General features: G+C 37.9%; 1 protein-coding gene across 1 annotated transcript in view; it reads left to right on the forward strand.

Annotated features, from left to right (window-relative positions):
• Window positions 1-6010: 6010 nt before the first annotated feature.
• Window positions 6011-19898, forward strand: part of AKAP11 (A-kinase anchoring protein 11) — a 54989-nt gene continuing 41101 nt past the window's right edge. Inside the window, exons 1-2 of the mRNA XM_028527051.2 lie at window positions 6011-6113; window positions 18617-18725. Coding sequence (XP_028382852.1) covers window positions 18666-18725 — 60 coding nt within the window. The 5' untranslated portion in view covers window positions 6011-6113; window positions 18617-18665. The remainder of the gene's footprint in view (window positions 6114-18616; window positions 18726-19898) is intronic.

A 19898-nucleotide genomic window follows, 5' to 3' on the forward strand; every position in this document is an offset into this window, starting at 1 on the left:
CCTGAGTTTGATTCCCAGGCAGGGTACATACTGAGATTGCAAGCCAGGTTCCTGTTAGGGGGCGTGTGAGAGGCAACCACACATTGATGTTTATTTCCCTCTCTTTCTCTCTCCCCTCCCCTCTCTCTCTAAACATAAGTAAATGAAATCTTTAAAAAAAGAGTTAGATAAGTGTATAAGTTATAAACCATATAAAAGACTGTGGTACAATATACCTGCTTTTAAAACAAAGGCATGAATGAGATATTTAAATTTAAAAGGATTTTTACATGTTTAAATGGCTGATGAAATTATAATGTCCATAAATTCCCACTTTCAGGATATTTTACCAGAATATTGGTTTATTAAGTATCATTACAGTAAATAATGCAGATGGTCTACTCCAATATCTTTTTTTGTATTTTCCAGTGTTGTACATAATGAGTGTGTATTAAATCATCATCATAAAAAAAACAAAATCCCAAAATTGTGCGATGTGGAAAAGGACTTGACATCCCTCTTTCATAAGTGAACTGCCAGCTGTGGCTGTCAGTCAGGCAGGAAACAGGAATTCAGCAGGTGGGCCAAAGGGAGACTCAAGTTTTCAAACAGGAAGCGACCTGGAATCTGCCCCTGGCTATCAGAGGTTGCTAGTGTGAAGCTCCTGCAGAAAGATGATACCTGCCTTTGTAGTCAGAAGGTCATTAGAAGGATTAAGCTGAGAGGCTAGCTTTGTGCGGTATGCCTACTGAAAGGTAGAACCAGACAGAACGAGCTAATTTTAGTCAGAACTATGATTTAGTCTCCCATGTGATCTAGAACAAATCATTCAGCCTTGCTGGTTCATAATTCTTTCATGTACATATAACTCAAATGTCTTGGCTCTATTAGACTATGTAAATGAATAAACGTAACATAACAGTTCCATGAAATAGCAAAATTACTCTGGAGACACCATCAACTTCATTGCTAGAAATTAGCCCACGAAAATGTCTCCTGGGGATGTGGGAGGCTGTCCTAGGCACAATCTTAGGTACACTCAGACACGGCCAGTGCTGTCTGACTTGTCACACTGTTGAGTTGGCTCTTTAGTGCACCACTGGCCCTCCCTTCTCCACACCCTCCTTCTGTAGGGAGTATGGCCAGGGGACACCTGTGTCCCCTACTATGCCATCTCAACTTCTATTAATTCACCTTACCATAGCACAGACTGGGCTTCTAACATTTATTAAGACTTTACTGAAGATTCCTAGTGTTAAAAATGATTAAAGAAAACAATGTAGGTGATACAAATAAACTTTATTTAACACTTTATGAAGCGGATAGTCTCTATTTGGAGATTCCAAAATGAGCTGGAAGGCAGGAGGCTTTTATAGAATGAAGAATAAAAATAAAGGAGGAAAAAAATTAAAAATATCTGATTGGCTAGGGCCACATGATCAACCTTGTTTAGCATGAATAGGAACAAGAAACTAAGTGTAGAGCCAAGACTTGGTTTAGTGTTTGAGAATCGGCTGACTGGACATACTGCATTTCTGGTCTAGCAGAGCATTTATAGGGGCACAAGGAATCCAAGTTTTTATTTGTTGACTTGCCACACGGGGGAGGAGTGGCTCTATCTTGGGCTTAGAAATTTATTTCAATACAAACAAAGGAGGGAAAAATAGAATACAGGAAGACCCCTTCCTCCCTCCCTTCCTTCCTTCCCTCCAGTGAATAACTAATACTACCCACTAAGTGCCAGGCATGTGGAAGTAAAAACAGATGTGGTTCCTGCTCATGGATCCTACAGTCTAGTAGAGGCGACGGACATTAATTAAATATGTAATCACTCAAATAAAAGTCAGTGTAAGTTGACAAATGCTTTGGAGAAAAAGTACAGTCACAGATGAAGAGCTTAGTCAGTCTGGGGAGTTAGGACAAGATTTCTTGTGGAAGAGTAGAGCTGAATGATTAAGGATTAAATGGGCCTTCAGAGGCTAGGGAGGACGACAGAGAAAGTGCATTTGATACTGAAGGAACAGCTTGTGGGAAGGCCCTGAAGCAGGGAGGGTCTGACTCTATTTTGAGGAACTGAAAGAACTGTCTGAGAGGGAGAATGATAGGAGAGCAGAGTAGAAACTTAGGTAAATAGATCATGGGCAGAACCATAAAAGCTACTGAAGGGTTTTAAACAGAGGAGTGGCATGGTCAGTTGTGAATTGCCTGAGTAGAAATGCCAACCCTCTAGGCCTAGGGGGGGCAGAGGGCACAAACTTCAAACAACAGGCAAAATAACAACAAAATAATAAATAAAAAAGCAAGCTAGGAGTAAAGCAATTTGCTAGAAAAAGAAATATGGACTTTGTAAACTGGATAAATTTTATTTTTAAGGTATTAAAAAATAAGCAATGTCCACACAAAACTGTATACAAATGTTCAAAACACCATTATTCATTATAGCCCAAAAGTGAAAATAACCTAAATGTCTATTAATTGATAAAGTCATAAATAAAACATGATATACCCATACAATGGAATTATTTGGCAATAAAAAGAAGTGAAGTATTGATATATGCTACAACATGCATGTCCCTTGAAAACATTATACTAAGCGGATGAAGTGAGACATGAACAACCACATATTCTATAGTTCCATTTACATGAAATGTCCAGTATAGGCAGATTTAAAGAGCCATATAATAGTGAGTGGTTGCTTAGGGTTGGAGATGAGGTAGGGGATTGACTGCTAATGGGCTTTCTTTTAGGGAGGACAAAATTGTCCTAAAATTAGATTTTGGTGATTATTGCACAACTTTAGGAATATATAAACTAAGTAAATAAATTGTACACTTTAAGTGGGCAAATTGTGTGATATCTGATTATATCCCAATGGAGCTGTTAAAACATAATTTTTAAAAGAATCAGTAACTAGGGATACCTGTGGAAATGGATCTCAAGCCTAACTTTCTTCTCATTTCATATTCGTTGTACTCCAAATAATTGACCACAATGACCTTTTTGCTATGGTGAGTTGGGAGGACTATGACTTTATTAACACATGTTAGAATGGTAAAGTTGAGCCATTGTTTATTTAAATTAACAGCACCAAGCAGCTGTTTCAGTTAATCAGTATAACTACAAAAGTCACCATGAGTTCTCAGTTCTTTCAGCATTTTAAAAGAATGGTCTTAATTTGTAAAAAACTAATACCTTTTCTCTTTTAGCACTTTCCTTTTAAAATGTAACCCTATACCCCTGGCTGGTGTGGCTTAGTGGGTTGAGTGCCAGCCTGCAGACTGAAAGGTCACCGATTCTCTGTCAGGGCACATACCTGGGTTGCGGGCCAGGCAATCGATTGATGTTTTTCTTCCTTCCTTCCTATCTCTCTAAAATGAATAAAATCTTTTTTTTTTTAAGTAACCATATAAGGTTTCTTAAAATCTGATTTTCATTAAAATTGTTAGATTAGCTTTAAGAGATTGCCTTTTAAACATTTATTTTCTATTTTTAAAATCCTTATTAGAAGCCCTGGCTGGCATAGCTCAGTGGATTGAGCGTGGGCTGCGAACCAAAATGTCACAGGTTCAATTCCCAGCCAGGGTACATGCCTGGGTTGCAGGCCATAACCTCCAGCAACCCCACATTGATGTTTCTCTCTCTCTCTCTATCTCCCTCCCTTCCCTTTCTAAAAATAAATAAATAAAATCTTTAAAAAAATCCTTATTAGAAATAAGTGAATCATTATTAAATACATCATAGGTTCAAAATGGCTACAGAGAAAGGGAATATGAAGTTGAGCAGATGGTAATACTTTTGCTTTCACATTCTGAGAAGGCCAAGGTTTTTTAGGGAAGCATTCCTGGTATCTGCATTAATAAGTTTCATAGTTCCTCAACTCCTGTGTGTGCGCGCATCGATTTAATTTGACTTGTGCTGTTGACTCTGTTAGAGTTTCATAAAAATTCATTTCATTTCCCTTTCCAGATTTTGTCTTACTGTTGTGTGTATGCCGAAGTGTAATTCAGGCTCAACCACTTGGGTGTTGGCTGGTTAAGTTTCGCCTTGTTTTATGTATGAGGAAGCTGAGACTCAAGGATGATAAGGTACCTTGATTGGTTGTCTCACCAGTTACTGAAAGGTTTTCCAGTTGGAACTCAACTCTCCTGATTTCTCTTTTAGTAAAATATCTTCGTTTTCTAGCTTCCAACCTCTATCTTTTCAAGTGTTACACTGAGGAATAAATATCTTCATTGAACATCACTTTTTTTTTTAGAATTGGTTTAGAATTTTATTTTTTTTTAAGTATTGGCCTATTAAGAATAGAAGAGGTGGTTATCCGTGTGGTATAAATGGAGGGAGAAAAAAAATTTAAGGCAACTTTTCTTTTGGGCCACTTGTTTTCTCAAGTTAACAACAAAAATCCAACTTATTGCTCCTATTGTAATTAAATAACAATAAATGTGTCCAGATCTTTTTTTAACAAAAGGCAGCAAATAGCACTAGGACTCTGACCTAGTGGATTTTAGAAAAGGAATGCCAAGGTCATTGGATATTAAATCTTTCAGGATTGTCTCTCACATGGACTACCAAGTCTCTTAATCTCCTTGCTTCCTATGTGGCCTTCTTAAGATCCATTCTCTGCAGGTGAAAGAAAACATAGGTATCTCTCCCTTATTAAAACTCTCCAATGCTTTCCACTGAACGCAGAATAAGCTTCCAATTCCTTTCTTGGCTTTCACAGCCTACCGGATCTGGCCAATGGTTGTTTACTTCTCCAAGTTTATTTTTTCTTACTTTCTCCTATTTCCCTTCTCAAACGTAATTTACGGCCTTTGAATTAGTGTCTTGCTTTGCTTGGAACACTCTTTCTTCTGATATTTGTTATACAAATTACCATTTCAGTGTCTCCTCCTCAAAAGGGCCGCATAGCCACCCAATTACAATCATCATCACATCACTCATATATGTTTATTTCCTTTGTATAGAGCTTAACGCCAAAAGATATTTTTCCTTTCTTCTCTCTCCCACCTTCCCTTCCCTATAAGCTCCTTGGACCCTAGACATATTTGTCTTCATCGCTGCTGAATTGACAGCCTGGAGTAATGACTAACATATGCAGGAACTCAACAAACATTTGCTGAGCAAATGAACATATGAACACACCCTTTCTTCCCTGCCGGTCTCCCGAGAGGGCAGAACTCATAACGAGGATACTCTTAAAAATGTCTTTTTTACTGAGGAGACTACAACTCGACTTACGATTCTAAGTGGAAATAATCACACACTAGCTTTTTAATCTAGGGTTTGCTTTCTCGGTGACCAATGCTTTTACTTCCCAACTCCAAGGCCGCGTAAAGATGTCCGGGTGAGCATTAGGGCCCAGAGATTCCTTGTGGAGGTTTAGATGGGCCGTAGGACAAGTGCGCGGAGTGGTCCTCCTTAGAGATGCTGAGCAGGGGCGGAGCCACCCGGAAAGGATGAGCCTTACGCGAGCGCTCAGATTTGGTGCGGGTGCCCCTTTGGAAAGGGTCCGGGAAATCAGAAGAGAGCAAAGCTTGTCTGTAGCCAAGGACTCCCTCGGACCCTAAAGGGTAAGACTAAGGTCGAAGGAAAGGAGACAGAGCCTGAAACCAGACCTGCTCAGCAAGACAAGGATTGGTATTTTGCCAGAGGAAAGGGTTAAGTGGTTTCCGAGGAAACGGATCAGGAAGCGCGCAAGACGTTCGCCGCAGGTTCGTAGGTCAGCCTCGAGTTTAAAGCTCCCACGGCTGTGCGGGTTCTGGCCAATGAAGAGGCCGCCTCCGGGTCACGTGACGCGAGGGTCCACTCCGCGTGCTGCCGTGGAGCACGTGGGAAGATTTATCATTTTCTTTCTTTGCTTTTCAATAAACCCACCCACTTTTACGCGGGCTTGGTCACGGAGTTCTTCTCGCGAGAGTGGGTGGGAAGCGTGGGGGCTAGGTAGTGTTGCGGGCTGCAGCTGCGGCGGAAGCCGGGGAGGGGGGTGCTGGGCGGGGGCGGGCCGCGGGGCGGGGAGGGTGGGGTGGGCCCGGGGCCAGTGCGGGTGGGGCGCTCGCCTACTCTGCAGCTCGCGCGCCTGGTCGTTGCCGGCTGGTGATATGCCTTTGAGCTGTGGAGGCTGTGGTCCTCAGGTGAGCCGAGTGCGGATCTTCTCGTGGCGTAAGCTGCGGGTGGCGGCAGGGTGTGGGGCCGCGATGGATGGAGCGGCCCAGTTCCGGGACCCCAGCCCTCCGCCTGCCTGCAGTCCTTGCTCTGACTTCGGGGCTGCGTAGAACTGCGTCTTCGTTGGCTATGGGAGGAAGACCGGAGGAGCGGGGCAGAGGGAGGAAGCCTTGGGCCAGGGGGCGGGGGTGTTCAGGGGATCGAGCCGAGTCTTCCCGGGTCCGGGAGTGTGGCCAGGAAGCTGCAGTGCCTCTCAACGACAAGTTTAGTTGAGCCGTGTTCCCCTGGTGGGTGGTGGGGCGTGTGCCTATTTTGCGTTCGTGGTGCCTGCCCGGGGGAGTGTGCTGGAGGGAGAGGACGTCGCACTTTGTCCCGGAACAGCAGCATCCTTCACTGTCAGAACTCTTGGGCGCTGCAACCAGGCGCAACTCAAGTCTGTGACAGAAACGGAAGGCGTCAAGCAGCTCCTCCGAGTGTTGAAATCTGTATTTTCTCTAAGGCTATTAATGGCTTAAATGCTGGCCATCCAATATCTGAATGGAGTGGATATATCGTCTGTTATTTCAGGCACCTAAACTGCTTTATTAAAAAAAAAAAAGCTTATGAAACGTGACCGAAAGTCGGAAAAACGTTCGCAAAATGACTATGGGAATAGAATCTAAACTACCACCGTGGTATGATTTGGTAACAACTCTTTTCTACTGCTTACCCTGTCCTCTAAAAGCTTATTAAGCTGAAGGTGATTTATCTTAAGATGTTAAGGAAATTGCAGGATGAGAAATATTGCTGAGGCATCTAACGGCCTTAGCGGTAACGCGAGTGAAAAATTCTGGTTCTCTTCTCAGCTTTGTAATTATTCAGTACCTTTTAAAACATGTGAGTGTTTTTTGGCTTCGTTAGAGATGTTACAGTGATTGATACTGATTTTGTTATGTATGGAAATACTCAGAAAATAAAGACTTCTCAATAATGCAAAGATGCTTTTAACGTCTTGTTTACCATTTTAGAGGAAATGGAAGCACAGTTCCCAGTATGATTAGTGACATTTAAAATGGTGCAATTTATTGAATCTTTTTAAACACACAGTCACCGTTTTTTCAAGTAGTGTCTGGTTTTCATACTTTTTATGTTCTTCCTAGCAGCACTGATGTAAGGGTTGACAGTGAATTTCACCCTTAGTTGTAACTGTAAACAGCAGTTTATGAGAGATTAAAGAATGTAGGGTAGTCAGAACAAATGGGATTCTAAGCCAGACTGGTAACTTGTGATTAGTGTGTGTACCCACGTAACTGCATTATTGATAAGGGCTAGTGTGATTTGTCCCAGTCGTTGAGGATATGGGGCATGCCAAAGACCCTGAACCAGAGATTCGCCAGCTTCTGAACTCCTGGGGTAAGTCTAGAAGCTGAAGCCCTTTGCCTTGAGAGGCTATAAGGAGTTTATTTAATATGTATATCTGTACCTATTATATGTATTTTAATTCTAGGAACTTAGTGCCTGGAAAAGGGAATCAAACCCAGTCAGATGATACATTATTGTTTAAGGGAAGTTTTCACTTAAAAATAGTGGAGTTCTGTTTATACTTGGAGAAAATGTGAAAAACTTAGGAAATATTTTTTTGAGTAATGGGAAAAAGAGATTCATCTATATTAAAAAAAAGTTTCTTCCCATTCTGTATTGGCAAACTGATTTTCAAGAATAGAAAAACAATTTTTTTGGCTGGTCTCTAAACCTTTTGGCGAGGGTGTCAGGCTTTTAGGATATAAGTATTAGTTGTTTTGTCCTTGAAAAGTAATAGAAGTAACTTTGGGTAGGATAATTATTTAGGTAAGCTGAATTTGCTCTTTTTCTGTCAAGTCACCTGCCTTCTAGTAAGAAAATCACTAGGAGGGAACAAGCGGTGGGGGCAGGTCAGGAGAAAGGAACAGCTGGGCCTGGGCTGGAGTTAAGGGTGTATAAACTGGTGAAGTGGGGAAAGGAAAGAAAATTATTAGTTTAAAGACAGACCAAACAGATCCATATGTGCTCATTCTGCCCTTTTTGTATATAAAAGTTCAATTTATTTAAAACTATTTACTAGAAGTTAAGACATTTGAAATACAGGGTGGGCAAAGGTAGGTTTACTGTTGTTTGTATGGAAAATGATAACACAAGAATAAACTGTTTTGCATACTCACAACTGTAAACCTACTGTAAACTGTAAGCCTCACCCTGTATATATACATTAGAAACTTGGAATGATAAAAGGAGAAAAGTTAACATGGGGAGAAATAAGAAATGATGTAGTGGCGTGAAACAGAGAGGATTTTTACTTGAGTGAAAATGAGGTATATTGCAACGAGTTTGGGCTTTGGAATCTGGCAGATCTGTTAATATTGCTGAGCCTCTTTCTCCTCACCCTGAAAAGAGAGTTAAAGCACCTAAAAAGTTATTGTGAAGCACAAAGTAGCTGCTTTCTCAGTGTTTTTCTTTGACCTCTTTTAATTAAGGCTTGAGGATTATTTGGCTGCAAGGAGCAGAAACGCACTCGAATTGACTGACTTAAAAAAGGTATTTGTCAGACAGTTGGAGGAACACCTTTGAAGTTATTGCATTAAGACTCAGTGTTTTGGGAACCAGAAAATCTTCAGGGGTTTAGTCTTCCAGTTTTTCTCTGGAAAATACGTGCCCTTACGTCTCTGCTACTCATTTCTCTTTTACTCTGTACTCTCTTCATTTCTGTTCTAGTTTTTCTTTTTTTTTTTCCAGATGTCCCTCTCTTTAAAGATCTTGGTTTCTACTTCCCCACAACTTTGGTTTGCATGAAACTTTGATTTGTCATGGTGCTAACACCAGACTCACTTTGATATTGCAGTTCTCAACAAATACCTTTATATCTTAATCCTGAATTTCTGAAGAGAGAACCCAGTTGGTTACCCACTTCTAGTCCGTTAGCTGAGGGGGAAGGAAGATGGGAATGGGAAAATGGATGGAGAGGAGACTTAAGTGTGTCTCACAGTTGGTACTTTTTTAGAGTGGGTACTGAAAGTTTTTTAAGAAAGAGGTGTAGGCAAGGAGGAAATGAAGGGTATCTCTGGTATATTTAATGCACTGCAGTTTTAAGTTTTTCTCTTAGTACTGCATTGAACTTGCTCACAGCAGTGTTCTCTGGACAGAGTCTCCTAGGTGTGTGAGTTAGGACAATATGTAACTGATTTGTGCCTCATTTTCCTTAGACGCAAAATGGGTATGATAACAGTAACTTCCGCTGTGAGAAATATGAATTCTGTTTAACAGCATTTAAACAGTGCCTGGCTGGCATTATGTAAGGATATATATATTATTACTGAGCACATATTTTGGGAGGTATTGTGATAGGGGCTTCTACAGCATTCAGAGATGAAAGAATGTCATTTCTGCCCTCAGTAGTTTAGAATTCTAGTGATGACCACTCCATACTAAAAACTGCATCTTTCCTTTAATGACATTAAATTCTTACAAATCTACTTGCCTGTTTTTCACACTCCTATTTATGTGTGGTTCTTTGTTTACCTGTCTAGGAATCTTTATTATGGTTGTCCCCTTAGATTGTCTCTGATCCTCTCTTCTTTCCCAGTCTCTGGGATCAGCTTTCAAACTCTGTGTATGCAGGTGATTCCTCAAGTAACGTCTCTAGTTCTGACCACTCCAATAGATTGTGTATTATTTAGGATATTATATTGACATCAAACACTATCTTTCAGTTACCATGTAATTGGCAAAGGTTCAACTTTCCTTCCAGCTCCTCAGGCTTGGAAACTTTTCTTTTTTTTTTTATGCCTTTTGTATCTTATCAGTTAATAGGTTCTGCACAGGCTTCTAGAATGTTTGTTTTTGTCCCAAGCACTGGAACATCTACAGAGCAGATCTGTGCATTCATCCCTGCTACTGGCAGCTTAGGATAGAGCCTTATTACTATTTGCAAGAGCTGCTTAAATACTTTTCAGCAATAAACTCTTTTAAGTCAAGGAGTCATAGATGTCACTGATTAAGAGAAATGTGTTCTTCAGTTAAAATTCTGACCTTATTGTTTGGTTAAAAGTAAGCTTGTAGATGGGGAAAATAAGATTAATAACATGATTTCAACTTCTAGGCAGAATATTCATGTTGAAAGCCAGCCTTAAGATTTAAATTCTTTTTTCTTTTTATAGTTGTGTTTATTGTTGCAGTACAGGAAGTTCTGGAGTCATAGCAGTTCACACTTAGTGCTTTCTCAATTAGACCCATGTTATTATTTAAATATCAATTACTGGCAAGATTCAGACATACTTTAGAAGTAGATTCCAACCTAGAATGTAGTAAGATCAGTAACTTTTCTCCATTTTCTCTTTCTTTGAGAAAACAAAGGTGGCAGAACAAATATCCTTGCATTAATTTTTCAGCAAGTCATTAGGTAGGTGTCCCAGACTATTTTATCTTTAAAGATATCACTCTTCCCACCAAACACTCCTCAGAAATTCATCTCCTTGATGAAATTTGCCTTTGCCTTACAGCTGGTTCAACTTGTAAATATATGTTTATGTATTATTATGGGTAAGGCCTTTGGGGAATGCTGAGATGAATAAGGCATGGCCCTAGAGTGTAAGCTCCATGAGAACAGGGATTTTTCACTGCTGTCTCCCAATCACTGTTACTTAGAGTTGAATGTTGTTAGTATTTACAATTCCGTGCATGCATGAAATTGTAACAATGTAAATATAACTGTTACTTAGGCACCTTAGTCTCAAATGTCAAAATAGAGCAATGGCAATTGTGTTTCTTGCCTCAGGCCCCTCAGATATTTGGTGATGTTTGGGGATGTTTTTAGTGCTACTGGCACCTAGTGGGTAGAGGCCAAGGATGCTGCTAAATGTTCAACAATGCATTGGAGAGTCTCCACAACAAAAAATTGTCTGACCCAAAAAGTCCATAATGTTGAGATTGAGGACTCCTGTAGAGGTACAAACAAAATGTATATTGTGAATGCAGGAATGTTATTGATTCAGGATTGAAAAGTAGTAACCAATAGCTGTGATAGCTTTATAAGTCAAACAGCAGGTCTGTACTCAAGGAAGGAGCTAGCATTTGAATTTCTATTGTGTTATATGTACTGGTTTTACATACAACGTGGGGCAAAAGTAGGTTTACAGTTGTGAGTGCGTCAAACGCAGAATTTGTTGTATTATTATTTATTATTTCCCATATGAACAACTTGTGCCCCACCCTTTGTATTATTTCATTGCATTCTTAGAGCAGTCCTGTGAAGGTGAGCCTTAGCTTTGTCACTTGCAAAAAGGGGGTAGCATCACCTCTATGCCACGGTTTGCTTATTAGGTATTATTTTGTTTTATGTTTTTAGTGGTTGCTTTGGGCTCTACAAGATAACTTTGTCAGCATCACTTCTCTTACAATGTAGGAACTCTCAGCAGTGTTTGTGCATCTACAACCCACCATATCCTTCGTGTTATTTTTTCATACATTTTGCTTCAATATATGTGTTGTAAACCCTATAATACATTGCTCTTAATTTTAGTTTAAATGGTTACTTTTAAAAGGGATTTTAAACAGATAAAATATCTCTTAAACTACCTTTTAGCTACTTGATTCCTTCAGTTAATTCTAAATTTCTGACTGGTATTGTTTTTTCTTTTGCCTGAAGAATTTCTTTTAACAGATATGTATTCTAGTGGTGGTTCTGGTGATGAACTATCACATTATTTTTTGGTTTGAATAAATTTATTTTGCTTTCATTTTGAAAGATGTTTTCATTGGGTATGGATTTTTTCATTGGGTTAGATTTTGTTCTTTTCTATTAAAGATGTTATCTATTGTCTTTTTTTAATCTTTTCTTAAAGTTTTAAGTATCATTTTTACTGTTAAAAAAATCATTCAAAGTTATGTCAACCTTTAAGGATATATTGTGGAGTATTTAAAAGAACGTGTTTGGAAAACTGAACCGCATTTTTTGTTGCCAGCGTTATGCTTTGTTCTTGGTAGAATCATCTTTGTTTTTTCATTTTATGTCCCAGTTATAAACACTGGCCATGTTGACTTCTTTGGTAGTAAATTGATCTCGAAGAAAGTCAAGGTCTTCCTCAAGAGAATCAGGATTCTTTGTGGCAGTCGATAAATTCTTTTCCAGCAATGCCTGAGCTTCATCAGTATTATGTGTAAACATTACCTTAGTCCCCAGCCACAGACACACTTGATCGGTAGGAGGAACTGAAACTTTGCAGTACGGGTTATCTGCCAGTAAGAATCTGGTCTCCAGTGAATTGGTGGACCCTTTTTTTACTTCTGCTTGTATTTTAGAATTTCTTTTTTTTTAAAGATTTTATTTATTTATTTTTAGAGAGGGAAGGGAGGGAGGGAGAGAGAGAGAAACATCAATGTGCGGTTGCTGGGGGTTGTGGCCTGCAACCCAGGCATGTGCCCTGGCTGGGAATCGAACCTGCAACACTTTGGTTTGCAGCCCGTGCTCAATCCACTGAGCTACGCCAGCCAGAGTGTATTTTAGAATTTCTAAAGTCTGCTTAATTTTGGGAACCCAACTTTTCAGCCTCCATTTCTGTGGACTTATTTTATGGCTTGCATAGTTTCTGACAAGAAGTTTGCTGTCCTTCATTGTTCCTCTGCATGTAATTGGTACTGATTGTTTTGAAGATTTTCCTCTTAGGGGAAAATGCAGACAACTGTAATTGAACAACAATAAAATAAGTAAAAAACCCAAAAAAGACAGAAAAAAGATTTTCCTCTTTAACACTGGTTTTTAGTAATTTAATTTTGATGTGTGTTGGTGTGGGTTTTTTTTTTAATGTGTATTCTTCCCAGGGTTTATTGATCTTCCTTGGACCACTCATTTGATGGTTTCATCAAATTTGGAAATTCTGTATTATTTTGTCTTTCTATGTTGCCCTCACACTTTGGGACTCCAGTACCTTTTGAAGTGACTCATTGCTGCCGTTGCTGCTGTTGGTGTTTAAGTTTCTTCTCACTGTGCTTCATTGTGGATAGTTTCTGTTGCTATGTCTTTGGACTTTTCTCCTGCAGTTTCTAGTCTGATGTTCATTAATTGCATCCAATATGTTTTTTATTTATATATTCTGTGTCAGAATACAAATACAGTAAAACACTTTGGTCCTCAGTGAACTCACAATAGGAGGGAAGCATGCAAACAGTGATACCAGAAGAATAAAGGACAGACCACTTTGGGAACGTAAAGGAGGTGCTCCTGTTTGGGCAAGGACATGAGCCAAGCCTTCCTCAAGGACGGAGGCCCTTGAACTGATGCATTGAAGAGTCAGTATCAGTTCAGCTGATGCAAGAAAGTGTGGATGTGAGGGACATTTAGGAGGACGATGGGTCAGGACTTGTGATTTACTGGATGTGGTGGTCTGTAGGGATTGAGGGAAAGGTCAGTTTCTAGCTTGGTTTACTGGCTCAATTGGTTTACTGACTCTTCATGATGCAGAGAATACAGGAGGAGATTGTTTAGAGGGAAAGTTTCATTCAGTTTTTGAACATACTAATTTTGGAGTAATTGGGATATTTAGTCAGAAGTGCCTAAAAGAAAATTGAACATAAGAACTTGAAACTAAGGTGCAATAAGTGAGTTGAAGAGAAACATATTTAGAGAGTTACTTGCATAGTAAAAACCAGTAGAGATAAAATATCCTCAGAAAACTAAAAAGAATGAATACCAAAGAAGATAAGGTTGGAGGTCATAAAATATTAGTATTTAAATAACAAAGTATGAAAGAATTTAGGGAAGGTGAATAATGTAATGGCTAGAGAGAGAGACAGATGTTTCTCAATCAGAAAAAACACAGGGTACTTGTTAAAAATAAAGATTTCTCTTTTCTATGTAGACCTCCTGAGTCTGGATCTTCGGGGGTGAGGGAAGATGTTAGAAGTAAGCTGCTGCTTATGTGTACTGATATTTGAGAACCAGTGCAGCAGGAAGAGAAAGATAGGACAATATTGTTGATGGAAGACTAGGAAGGTGTTTCAGAGACTCCTTGGCTTGGTTAACTCATGCTATGAAAAGGTCAAGAAATAGATAATGGTGTCTCAAACATTTCTTAGTCCAGAGGAGAGGAGGAAAGACTTGGGAAATATTTTTTTCTTACTATAAAAAACTGCACACTCAGAAAAATAAAACACATATATACCCAGATAAAACCAATGTCTATACCCATGTAGTATGTTCTTTTTTATATAACATATAAATACACACATGTAGTGATGCAGATTTTATACAAAATAGGGATAATGTGAACATGCTGGAACCTGCTTTTTTATTTAATAACCTATCATCTTCCAATATTATATGACATTTTATAAAAAAAAATTTGGTTTTCACGAGTGACCACTATCATGAATTTAGTTTGTATCTGTCATATTTCCTAGACGTGTGTGCAGACATACACATGGGTGTGTCAGTTGTGTCTGCAGTTTTTTTTAAATCACAAGTAGAGTGCACACTATTTACACTGTTCTGTAACTTGCTTTTTCTATTAATATTTTGTGGACATGCTGTCATATCAATATGTATTGATCCATTTCTTTCCAACAACTGGGTAATAGCCATATAAATATATTATAGTTTATTTGAATTGATGGGCTTCTAGATTATTTTTAGTGTTTTGTCTTATTTTGTTTTAATGAATATTCTTTTACTTTCACATATACATGACTTTTGTGTGAGTGTATATGTAGGATAAAACGTGAAATTGCTGGCTTGAAGGCTAGGTGTAATTTATTGAGCGTCCTATCCCTCTGTTTTCTGTACCCTTTAGAGTTGCTTCTTTAATTGCTTTGTTTTCTTTTGCATTTTGTGATATTTCTTAAAACTTTATTGGTGTTTGGTGTTTTCAGCAATATCTATTTTGCTTTTTTGCTGCTTCTAAGGGATGTCATAGCATTGTTTTTATATCCTGTGGTTTTCCTGAGCTCTAGAAGCTCACTTTTGACTTGCTTGCTGTGTTCATCTGTACCTTCTTGTCTCTGATCTGCTTTTTTAAAAAAAAAGATCTAGGTTTACTTTCGTTTCTTTGTCTATAGAGAAACACACTTAGTTTTCCTGTTTAGGACTCTTGTTTTATTCACCCAGAATAGGTCAGAAAGCCAAAAAGCATTAAGTGAAAAGTTTATTATAATACAAATATGTCCTAGGGGAAAGTACTGTATTTTTGTTCCTTTTGTGAAATCTGTCTAAAACTCCATTCTCTCTAATTATTTGAGATGGTGAAGAAACCTGCTTTGCTCCTTTTTCCCCATCTGTCTTTGCATCAATTCCAAAAGTGATTTTCTTTTCTTTGCTGTACCAGAAGTACAGGTCATTTAATCTCATGTGGGATTCACTTTTTTGGACCACTGCATAGATATTCTCCGGTCATTTTTTTTTCCTTTGTGAGATAATGGTTTTAAGTTAAACACAAAGTGATGGAGTAGAGTTCAGTAGATGTATTTTTCTTCAGTGAGTGAAACAAAGTGTAGATGTGGAATTAAATTTAGTTTCTTTTTTATTAATATAAATTCTGAGGTAGTATACTGAAAATAAATAATGTGAGTTTTGGGTGGCATGATTATATTTGTCTGGATTTTTTTCTTTCTTTAGTTTATTCCTTCTTATATTGGTTTTACTTATTTAAAAAATGTTCTTTCATGGGTCCCTATTGGATTCTATTTGCTTTGAAAAGAGTAGTCTATCTAGGTCGTCTATTGAGGAATGTTGTAGGTAAAGTGAACTGGGGTACTTAGAGATGTCAAATCCAGGACATTGTCTAGGATCATCCAGACCTCCCAGCAAGCTCCTTGGAACTCTTTCTTTGTCAGGTGCATGATGTGGCAACCTTCAGGTGAGCAGCTCATCTAGATAATTGGTCACTTTCTTTCCCCGTGAAGCCTCCAGTGAGTTAGTGTTTAATCTTTGCTCATATTAGCCAGCAGCTGCAAAGGTGATAGCTTTTTCCCATCTCTTTTCTCAGCTCCACCCTTACAAGAGTCAGAGAAAGTAAAGATGCTTTGTGTGTCTGACCTTTAGCATTGTTTTTAAATGGCTGCCATTGCTATCTTAGGAATGCACTCTAGGCTATTTAGTTACTCTCCTTTTTCTGGCATCTTGAGTGCTTATTTTTCTCTCTTATAAAGTGTGATAGACAGCTTTTCATACCTTTATACACTATAGAGGAGTGGTTACAGATCTAGATATTAGTTTGACAATTTGGATTTGAGTCTTAGCTCTACTGCTTGCTGTGTAGACCTGGATAAATTGCTTAATATCCCCTTGCCTGTTATTCTCATTATAAACTTGGAGTACTACTATGCCAGTCCTGAGGCTTAAGTGAGATGTTGATGTAATACTCTTAGCAAAGCACCTGGAGCTTTCTAAATTTTAGTTAGAATCTTAATGCTCCAGAATCATTGTTTCCTTTGGTGAGTCCCAAAGGTAGAATTGCTGTGTCATAGGGGAGGAATATTTTCAGTGTTACGACATGCATTTCAAAATTGCCCTCCAGAAAATCGGTGTCAATTTGCTCAGGTGCTGAGTTTGAGAGTTTTGCTTTTCTGGAACCCTTGTGTCGACCTCTGTATTATGTTTTATATGAAGTTTGAAGCAAGTCTGTTTGCCTCTTAAGAACTTCTGGCAATTGAAGAGAACTCTGGGGCGGGGGCGGGGGCGGGGGGAGAGAGTGAGTAGGCTCCTGGGACAAATAAAAGGATTATTTATTTGCTTTGGCCATATAAATCTTTACATTTATACTTAAAAAAAAATCCTCATCCAATGCATTTATTGATTGGAGAGAGGGAGAGAAGGAAGGAGAGAGAGGGAGGAAAAGAGAGACATACACACCATGCCCCGATGGGGGACTGAACCCACAACTTTTTGGTGTACAGGATGATGCTCCAACCAATGGAGCCACTTGTTTAGGGCAACATTTTGTTTTGATAATTTTGGTCCTCTTGTTCATTTTGCTCCATAAGTAAGTATTTTAATTTTTCTTTTACATATCTTTCATAGTTTCTAAACTACCTCATATAAATTATTTTCCATTTGATTCTTACAATAAACTTGCCAGGTAAGTCAGGTAACACAAGTATATATTGAGGAAATAGATCCAGAGATGATTGCAGTTTACCTAGAGGAAACAAAGCTAATGAGAGGTAAAACAGGGACAGAAATGGTACTTTTCTGAATCCTGATGTATCATTCTTTATCTTGCCCTGTTGGGACCTCTATTGTTTTTCTTACTGTACTATACTTCTTCAGTTCCCGTCATTGGTCAAATTTTATCGTTAGAGAAACCACTACGATTTATCTAACTCAGGATAGTATACCATCGTAATTCTTTGTCTAAAAATTAGAATCTAGTAATCTCTACAGGAAGGCGTGCATGTGCACACACACTTCGGTTTTATCTCTATAATATGAGAATGTAAAATTAGAACTCCACTAAAATTCAGTGATTTTTTCCACTTCTAGATTGAAGTTTTGTTTTCTATAAAAATTTCTTTATAATAAAAAAATTTATGTTATAATCAAATGTTCTTAAAATTTCTCCTAGGTCTTAAAATGTCTATAAGACCTGTTTGATTGAAACTATACCATTTCTTAAACCTTTATTGAGTCAAATTTTTTGTTATTTAATGATTTAGAATTCAATTCCCATTCCCACCTTTCACTATAATAAAACATTTCCCTGCCTTGTTCTCCCCTGTACCAATAGCATGTAATGCAAGTACATTTTGAATGAGCGAACAAGTTACTGTGGTCAAATGTTGATATTGAGTGGTTAATGCTGAGTTGATTTCAGCTCTCAACGGTATTTTATTAAAGTATTGATAAAAAGTTAAGACTTAGAGGTTCTCCTAAGGCGTATGTGTGTGCATGTGTTTTAAGTACTGTTCATCATTAAACTTGGATGTATTTTGAACTCTAATCATTGGTATGCTGTTAAGATTACTGTATAAGGAATTTGTTTTTGTTTATCTGATTTTAATTTGAAATGTACAGATTTCACATTTTTATTTATATATTATCAAACTTTCCTGCCCAAGAAGTAAGAATGTATAGAGCATTCACAGTTGCTGTAGAGACAGAGTGACTTTTGGGAGACAAGAAGGCTGGGAATCTTTTTGTGATATTCTGTATTTTAGATTTAAAAAGTTTCTCAAATATTTTTATTGAGGTTTTCAAAACTCTTATTTGCAATAACAAGGACAGTGAGCTTAAGTATAAACTACTTACTAATAATATACTACTACTAATAATATTGAACTTAAAAAGAAGATTTTCATAATAATTTAGTATCTTATTAAGCCACCAATATTAACACATTTTTCAAGGATTCATGTTGGTTTACTAAATAAATTTTTATGGTTCAGAATTTTTGTTTTTATTTTTTAAAATGTCTGTTTAGTGACTAAGTCACTCAAGTTCATAAGTTGTTTTCTTTTAATATGTGTTCTTTACGTGTTTTATAGATTAACTCTTCATTAATACATACAACAGCAATATAGTTATGGCGACCTTCCAGACTTTCAGAAACATCCACATGAAGACTAGAGCACCTGTCAGAAAAGTAAGTTCTCTATATTAGACTGCTCTTTGTGATAGTTTTAGTAAAAATGATGATCTTTCTTTTTGTTAAAGCAGCTATGATACTGTTTTTAAATTAATCTCATTAAAATTAGTAACATTAAAATGCTGCAAAGATTGGAATAGTGACAATAGTGATAGGAAATCATGAAGACAATGAATCTTGTTTCATAAAGATCACAGTGTCTCCCCATTTCTTCTCAGCAGATAGTTTTCTATCTTATTTTTAGCAATATGAGTATCAGGTGTAAATTTTCTTATATACCTTTAGTTCTGCCCCAAACTATTACCATCCATCCATCCATTCATCCATCCATCCATGTCTTCTTTCCCTGGGGATAGAAGGACTGAAGGCATGTGGCATTTTGGTGGCTAATTTACCCTGTAGCAGTGTCACCAGTCTTGCCCTGCTCTCCTCTCAAGACGTCTGTGCCAGCACAGAGCACACTGCTTATGTCCACTTTGCCAGGGGCATTGCTGTCCAGGTGTGTTAGAGGGTTTCCACCTTCTGCCTTTATGGGCACTCAGCCACTTTCACCTCTCTGTTGGTGCTTTCCCCTTATTCATTCAGCAAATGTAAATTTGAGTGTTTATTATGGGTCAGGTCCTATGCTAGGTATTAGATAATCAGTATTGAGCAACTTTCTATTTTCTGTACACTATAGAATATTATGTATTTTTCATATTAGCAACAGGGCCTGTAGCTTTAAATTAATAATCAAGTTGTACTGATTGCTTTATATTAATAATTATACACACAAAATGTAGTAATAAGCTAATGACCTTGTTCTTTCAGCATAATACCTGTTTGACTCGAATTTACCAATACATTCCTGAGATAAGGAATTAGGCCACAGCTCAAGTTTCGTACTACTATTTTAATGTCTTTTGTTATTCAGCTCATTATCCATATTAGGCACACAGTAAAGGTTTGCTTTGAATTCACTTGAATACTTGGACATTCTTTTAGATAAAAGTATGTGAATCTAAATACCATACACTATTTATGTATGTGTGTGTTATGCCTACACTTACACTGCTTTTGATCCCTTTTCCTGGTATGGCTGAATGCCAAAAATACTTCCTAATGGCTTATGTGGAAAATGAAAGGTGTTGTTGAATTCTCTAGATTTTTTTTTACTTTGTGTTAAAAGTA

Source organism: Phyllostomus discolor, chromosome 11 (assembly GCF_004126475.2).
Source record: "Phyllostomus discolor isolate MPI-MPIP mPhyDis1 chromosome 11, mPhyDis1.pri.v3, whole genome shotgun sequence".
In the NCBI taxonomy this organism is placed as follows: domain Eukaryota; kingdom Metazoa; phylum Chordata; class Mammalia; order Chiroptera; family Phyllostomidae; genus Phyllostomus; species Phyllostomus discolor.